This window comes from Malaclemys terrapin, chromosome 23 (genome assembly GCF_027887155.1).
Source record: "Malaclemys terrapin pileata isolate rMalTer1 chromosome 23, rMalTer1.hap1, whole genome shotgun sequence".
NCBI classification, from domain to species: Eukaryota; Metazoa; Chordata; order Testudines; family Emydidae; genus Malaclemys; species Malaclemys terrapin.
Window position 1 is genome coordinate 851,896 of NC_071527.1, and position 8,165 is coordinate 860,060.

General features: G+C 52.8%; 1 protein-coding gene across 1 annotated transcript; it reads right to left on the minus strand.

Annotated features, from left to right (window-relative positions):
• Positions 1-4,673: 4,673 nt before the first annotated feature.
• On the minus strand, positions 4,674-5,561 carry TMDD1 (transmembrane and death domain 1). The gene has a single exon (XM_054012554.1). The coding sequence runs from the start codon at positions 5,559-5,561 to the stop codon at positions 4,674-4,676; it is 888 nt and encodes a 295-aa protein (XP_053868529.1).
• Between the last annotated feature and the right edge of the window lie 2,604 nt (positions 5,562-8,165).

Sequence of the window (8,165 nt, forward strand, 5' to 3'; positions counted from 1 at the left end):
TGTTAGAACTCAGGTTACCGGATCACCGGAGAGGAAATAGTGGACAACCCCCCCCGCCTTTCACTCTGCCTACGCTGTTACTGCCCCTAAGGGCCTGAGCAAGCGAACACCCTTGAAAGCATTGGCAGGCCTGCGAGGGGGGAGGAGGGGAGGGTGCCTCTGTAGCAGGATCACAGCAGGTGGAGCAGGACAAGTACATCACATGGGCTCAGAAAACATGGCGGTAAAGTGAGGCTAAACAAGGCTCCAAAGGTGGCGCAGAAAGAACCGGGCCGTAGCCACTGCCCCCCCGTTCTGAAGCCAGGGGAAGGAGCGTGCAGTAAAGGTTCTCTCAGCTGGCTACAGGACAGACTTGCTTGGGAACCGGGACTGCCAACCCCAAGCATTCAAAAATCACGAGTCAGGTCTCAAAAAACCATATGATTTTTCTTTTAAGTCATAAACGTGGGGTCCTTTGTGTTTTCATTCTGGTTCCCGAGCCTGCAGGTTACTGGCGCATCCCATTTCCCACACAACCCTCTGGGCTCGAAGCCTCTTAAAACAAACAAAATCCCACCCACGCACCCCTCCGCTTCTCATATGGTCACTGGACTCTAGCAGCCCGGGCTTTAAGAAAGGACATCAAGTATCACAAGACTCAGGCTAACACTGTGAAATTGGCATCCCTTGGAAAGTTGCTTCCCAACCCCTCTAACTAGGTAGGACCCCTCGCGCCCCACACTGGCTGGCTACATGCTGCAGCCAGGACGGTCCGCCTCTCTTCAGGGAATCCAACATGTTTCTCCAGGGTGGCTTTATGCTGTGCCCACAGCAGTGCTACCTAGTGCTAATCTTGGGGCTGCCCTTGAAATAGCCTCACTGAGCTGTCAGGTCTGGAGATCAAACTAGATTTTGGGGGAGAGGCAGAAAGAGAGTCAACTAATTGCCTCCCCCTGTTTCCAAAACCTACAGGGTCCGGAAGTGTGTGTGTGCGCGCATGGAACAGCTCCGCTCCTCCTAATGCGGAGCAGATTGGAGTCTAAACAGAGACTCGGCCCAAGTGATTTGCTACTGGACAGAGAGTCCCAAGGCAAATCAGCTGTATGGATTGGACGTTACTCGCCAAACGATCGCTCTGCCCAGGGCCTGGCTACCCAGGAGTTGGAGCTGTACCAAGCTGCGGTGTTGGGCTCTTCCTGCAGCTGCCTGCCTGCCTGGGAAAGGCGATCAATCAGTGCTAAGGTCCAGAGTCATTACAGTTCTGGGAACACAAACAATGAGGTCAGCATTCTGGGAAGCAGCAATGAATCAAACACACAGAGATGCCTCGAAGTGAGCCCTGAATCAGATACTAAATCACCCAAGTCTAAAGGGCAGGGGGTTGGGTTGGGCAACCAGCCAAAAGGGCCAGCGTGCAGGGAAGTTGGCGAGTAAGGATGCTACTTGTTCCAGGAGGGTTTAGCCTGAGGATCCCCAAACCCTTTGCAGACAGTCATGAAACCCCGATGGGAAGGAGGCTAATAGGAGCGGGTCCATTTCACAGACAAACGAGACATTGAGAGATTGTGGGTTAACATTTCTAAGTAGTCACCGTCTTTAGAGGGGCCAAATGCAGACAGCTTGGGCAGAGCACTCACGGCGTTAGCCGTCCTCTGAATCAGGCCCAGACTCCTAAGCCTGGCCACAAAAGGCCGGATTTCCAGAAGTGCTTGCTCCCAGCCGTGCCCCATTGGGAATATTTAGGTGCCTATAGGAGTGCTGGGTGCTCAGCTCTTTTGAAAATCTGGTTGATGAGTAAATGTGGCCAGAAGCATCTGCATTCATGCCTAACTTTGTTCCAGCCCATGTAGCCTGCTGCACCTGGTCGGCCTCATGTCCTCGCCTGCCATCCCGGCTCAGAGCCCTGACCCATCACCATCCTGCATCCAGAAGGAGTTCACACTCCACTTCTAAAGAAGAGTGGGAAGGGGGTGATCTCTCCCTAACGCACCTGGTTAATGACCCAATGCTTTCTCTATTTTTTATTCTAGTCTTACCTCCGCTGAGTGAAAGCCACTCGCCCTCAGCTGTGCAATAAGACAGCCGGCAGCCAGGCCTCTAGCACCACCTGAAAGCAGGTCCCCTCTGACCCCAGGGGTTTGAGGCTCTGTGTCCTGCACCGTGTGTTGTCATTGGCACCCGTGAGACGTGGGACTACAAGGCGATCGTTCTGAGCGGACAGCGTGTCACACCCACCTTGCACGGCTGGAAACAAGGGTTGCACAAGGCGCAGGGCAACCAGGAATCTGGCTCCATCAGCCCAGTCCTAATTTGCCCCCAGCGCATGTGCCTGCTCACGTGAGCAGCCGCGCGTTCCCTGCACACGGGTCTCTGTGGCTGTTCTGTAAGGACGTGGATGGAGAGCTGGAAGGGCACAAAGGCCAGGTGCCTGCCCAGCAAGGGCCAAGGGGAGCGGGGGGAGGCGGGGCTGGGAAAGCACAAAGCTCTTTGGGTGGCTTTGTCACCATGGACCGGAGTCTAGATCAGAGCCCCAGGACCCTGACAAGCGCGAGGGGCTTTTAGCCCATCTGTCGCTGAGAAGCTCAAAGCACTTTACAAACACCAAGGCCTTAGCCCCGGGGGGGGGGGGGAAGAGGGGGAGAGTAAAGGTGACTTTGCACCGCCCAAATCCTGTCTGGTCCAGAGTCCAGTTTGGCTCGGAGCATAAGTTCAACCAAGCAGCCCCTGGGGGCAGTAACGTACAAGCCTTTCCTATAGCATCCTGGGGGAGGGGGTGGGGGGGTGTGTGTGTGGGAGAGAGAGAGAGATGCAGCTAGCCATAGGCCAGGGTTCTGAACATATCCAAGACACACTATTGGTGTGAAAAATACTGCAACTGTTTCCAACCTTACTCATCTCCCAGCTCAAAAGGTAGCATGGGACGGTTAGTGCCACAGTGGGGCATTGACCCAGAGGGCCAGTTTTCAGTGATGCGCTCATAGCCCTCAGAGGCTATGGAGGGGAGGAAAAACGCCCACAAGGAATTCTTACTACTGAATCACCCATACTAATTCCTACCTGCCCCTGGATTTCTTGGGTGTCTCCCAGCCCAAGTACTGACCACAAGTGACTGTTCTTAGCATGTGGGAATGGGCATGATCCCAGCCTAAGGCTGTTCAGATGCAGAGCAATCTCCCACCACAAACTCCCCTCAGGAGGAGTCACCGATCGCTCCAGATCGATCCCATAAGAGGGAGGTAGGATGATGGAACTAGCTCTTTGCCATCATGCACTAGGGTAAAATTCCTGCCAGATCAATTCTCTGCAGGGCAGAACGACACTATCAGGACCTAGTTTCTATGGCCTGTGTTTCAGCGATTGCTAAGAGCCAGGACTGGTACAGCAGAAGGGAAATAAGGCACAGAGTCAACCACCAACTGTTAAGAGCTGCGTGGACTGCACCATCCCTGAGGGATTGTCCAGCAAGCCAACTCCAGCAGAACTCTTAATTGGGTCTCTTGGAAACCAGTTTGCTGGAAAACTGCACAGAAGCTGTGACACCTGCGTTAATATAGAAGGGGCCGGCCAAGTCCCCAGCGTGCACCAGGCTCTACGGCAGGGGTCGGCAACGTTCGGCACGTGGCTCGCCAGGGTAAGCACCCTGGCGGGCCGGGCCAGTTTTATTTACCTGCTGACGCGGCAGGTTCGGCCGATCGCGGCCCCCACTGGCCGTGGTTCGCCGTCCCGGGCCAATGGGGGTGGCGAGAAGCGGCGCGGGCGAGCGATGTGCCCCCATTTGGTCTGACCCAGTCTAGCCATTCCTATGTGCTGGGCAAACTCTACATCAAACAATACGGTACAGCTATGCATGCCTTCCCTCCCCAGGTTTAGCAAAGAACTGGTCCTGCAGGAAACCCTCATTTTTCTCTCATCCTTTTTGTCCAGCTCTGCCACAAAGCAACCCCCCCCTTGGGTTGATGAGAGGGTCAACTCGTAGACCAAAGCTCCCTGTCCCTTGCAGCTGACCCCTATGTCTTCCCCTATCCCACACGTATGGACTGTCCCTCCCTTGTTTCTAAAACTGGGCAGCAGAGCCCTGTTACCTTCCTTCCTGTCTGCGAGAGGCACAGCAGCGGTGCTCAGGGGAGGGGCAGGGAAACTAAGGTCTGCCAGCGCTGGAAAGAGACAGAGCTCTGGGACTGCAGGTAGCAAGGGAGGCCGGTAAGTCGCTCACAGTGATGGTGGGAAGTTGATCCTACCCAGAGCCCTTGGGCTGCAGACTTTAGAGAGATAGTTGAGGTGCCTATTCCTTAGGGCGCAGTGACATCTTGTGACAAGTGCTGGGATATACAGTAACAACAGTACAGGACCTGCAAACATAAGAATGACCAGACTCAGAGACGGGAGCTCCATCTTGCCCAGTGTCCCATCTCCCACCACAGCCACTCAGAGATGCTTCAGAAGAAGGTGCAAGAAATGCTGCAGGGGAGTTTCTCTTGGGCTCCCCCCATAGCTAGCTAGTGGCAGGAAGATTTAAGTCGTTGGAAGGGCTCAGAAAATAGCAGGCTTTGAAGTGTGAAGCCACTTTGCAATCTCACTCCATTGCACACATTTATATAGCAACCAAACCAAACTCCTGGGCTTGATTCCATAAACAGGAGCATTTTATTGGCTGCGCCCCATGGGGCTGTAGATGGAAAAGTTTCAGGTTCAAATTACGGCTCCCCTTCAAAGCTGGTGTCGTCGGAAGCATCCCCATCCAAACTGTCCCCTAAATCTTCATCTAAAATCAAGGCATAGTTGAGGTCGTACTCGAACAAGGGGTTGTGAGCCGCACGCTCAGGCCGGGGCCCTGGGTTATGATGGGAAGGCTCCAGGGAGTCTTGGTTCAGGGTCCAGAGGAAGGAGTAAATAGCAAGTGCCATGAGGACGCAAGAGGTTAAAAACCCTCCGATGAAGCCAGAAGCCACCGGATTGAGCCATTCAAAGAGGCTCCTGTTGTACGGAGGGAGTGGTTTCCTTTCGATGATGAGGTCGATGTCACCCCAGCCTTCCTGCATCGATCTGCTCGCCCTGCGGGATTTCCCACCTGCTCGCCCAGCTCTGATGTGCTGGTTTGTCTCGCCATATTTCTCATCCTCCTCCAGCAGGAGCGAGGAGGTCAGATGTTCCACCCCCTTGTGATATTCTTCCACGTTCCTCTTCAGCTCAAGGTTCTTGTCCTGGTTCAAGTTCTTGCCCAGCTCCTGGGAGATGTCAGGGCGCCCAATCTGGCGGAGAGCTCGGGAGAGACGGTCCCAGTACACTGCATCTCCTTCCACCTCGAGCCACTGGGTCAGGACGTCTTTGCACTGTTCTGTGCTGACGATGTCTCGCCGGTGGCGGGAGCGGATTGGGTTCTTCGCCTCAGAGAGTCGCTCCAGCGCTTTCTCCATGTTCTCCTCAGGGCCGGTGATCTGAGTGTAGAACTCATGACATTCCTCGGGGGAAAGGAGCTCAGATATGCGGCCCATCATGTGCACTCCTATATCATCAGCTGCCGTATCCTCACATGAACCACACGTAACCAGCAAGAGAAGTCCGATTCCTACGGTCTGAAACATCACAGAAGAACGGGGACCAGAACCCTGAGCAGAGAGAATGTCAGTACAGGATAAGGAGATCTGGGGCTAGACCCATGTAGGAGATAGACTCAGCATCCCAACGCCTAACTTTAGGTGCCTAAAACAGATCAGTCCACGTCCACCCACAGAAAAAGGGGGTGGGGCTGCCCAGTCATTAGCACACTCACCCCACATGTGTTCTGCCTGTGGACTCATCTCCCAGGTGAGTTTCTTCACCACTGGGCTATAGTCACTCACACTCTCTCTGCCCTAATGAGCACTCAAGTACGCGCACCAGTGGAAACTTAGGTGCTAACGACGTTAGGCAGCAGCTGAGCAGGGGTTTTGAGCACCTAAATTTTGGATTGAGGCACCCAAGTCTTTGCAGATCCAGCCCCCGCACTCCTGAGTTTAACAAAAATACATGAGCGAGGACGGTCATTGGGTTAACCATGGAGCCCTTCTATTGGCAAGGCTCTGAGGGTCTCGAACAGCCACCCCTCTCCTTGCCTGGCCTGCCATGACCACAGCACAAGCTGGTGGGACGGAACAAATACTGGCCCCGAATGTGCCAGGTGGCCAGGTTCCCGGCTCTGCCAGCATCAAATGGTTGGCTCCAAGACAGAGCTCCCAGCCAGCAGTGCCCTACACGGGCCCTGGCACTGTGGGCTTGCATTTGTATCCTGGTGGGTGTGTGTGGGTGTGTGTGTAATTAGTACTAAGTAGTTACCAGATCAGCTCCCCGCTCAGCTGGTGGGGAACGTGGCTTCACGTGGAATTTAGAACCTGGAGCCTACAGCCTGATGTCACAGGGGTGGATGTTCAGACTCATCCCCCGGTCGGGGGGAGGGGGGGGGAGGGGCGGGAAGGTAGAGGGACAGGATTTCAAGAGCTGGGAATAAATCACCCAGGAGTCCTCCATCCCCGTCCACTGCTCTCAGCACCACCCCATGCTCCTTCCCCAAATTAGGGGGTGTGCGCACGCAAGTTCCTTTTCAGATCCAAAACTGGTGCAGAACAAAGGGAAGATCTGCAACAGTTGGAGAAAAGCTGCCGTTGAGTGGGGCACCTGTGTGTAGTTTAATTATCCTTAGCTCAAAGTCACAGGGCTTATGCCACAAGGTGGCAACACAGCTCCAAAAAAGAATATTTCTGCCAGGATCTGTGTGCTGTAGAAAACAAGTGATGAATTACAGTTCTCACCTGGCCCCTGTGAAGGTCTCTAACTCGGCATTATCCTTGTTTATCAGACGGTGAAAGAGAAGTGACTCATTAAGTCTGTGGCAGAGCTAGGAACAGAACCCAGGAGTCCTGGCTCCAACCCTGTATCTCATCCACAAAACCTCACACAGACAAGTAGGGTGGGAAACTCTAGAGGTCAATGTAATCTGGAGATCAGATTATCCTTTAAAACCCTATTGGACTCCTGGAGAAAGTCAAGAAAAACCATGGCAGATTTCAGAGGCCGTAAGTACGATCTAGTTGTCAGAGCACAGGGCCTGGGAGCCAGGACTCCTGGGCTCTCTGATCCTCACCCGGGAAGTAGGTGATCACTTCTCCCAGCTCTAGGGGAGGACATAGTAGTTGTGCACCAGTAAATAGTTTAGCACAGGAAGTGAGGGATATCTTATTCAGCTGATGTTTCTAGGGGAGTTGTGGGGGGCAAAGTATGATTGTTCATGGTGGAATGCAGCCAGGAAAGCACAATGGGATCTTTAGTAACCATGAATTGCTAGGATCTTGGTTTCAAAACCCCACCCAAGGACTTGGATGAAAGCCAGAGCCCTGCCTCAGACAGGGCTGGCTCTAACTTTTTTGCCGCCCCAGGCAAAAAAGAAGAGTGCCGTCCTGCCGTAACACCCCCCCCAAGCGCCACGCCGCCGACCCCTCCTCCCCTGCCAAATTTGTCAGTTTGTGTGTGGATGCTAAAATCAAATTCTATTGTCAAAAATCGAATCTTTCCACGCCTAATTATATTTTAGAATACTGGATTAGAACACTAAAACTGTACTAGTTGGGGGCTGCAACCTTTGCATGACCCTTTCTCTGTATACAACAGAAGAAGAAGAAATACATTCAACTCTCTCGGCTTTAGATATTCTGCTACTATAGACGCTCTGGTCTTACAAACGATGTATGGCGCCGGATAAGAGAAAGGGAAGGTTTACAATGTTAGCCAATGCCATATGTTTTCTATAACAAATACAGCTCTCAGTTAAGCGCCTCCAAAATGCTTTTTACTTATGTTAACCAAGGCGAAATAGAATCTCAGTGTTCAGAAACATTCCAAAGAAGAACAATGTGGCTGATGCTTAGCTAACATACCCTATGCACCAAGCTATAGCTGACGCAGGAGGTCCCTAAGGCTTTGCTGACTTTTGGAATGCAATGGTCTAAACAAGATAATAAACAAGTTACAAGTTTACTACGGGGTGCGTGCTAGCCTTGTGAAAGGTTTGCAAAACCACATCACAGATAATAGACAAGAAGTAATACAAAGAAACAGTGAAACCCCTATGCCCAGTACCTATAGAAGCAGAATGCTGCTCAGATTTTGAGAGACAGCTGACCAACTGCATTCCACCTCCCAGACAGGTGGTAACA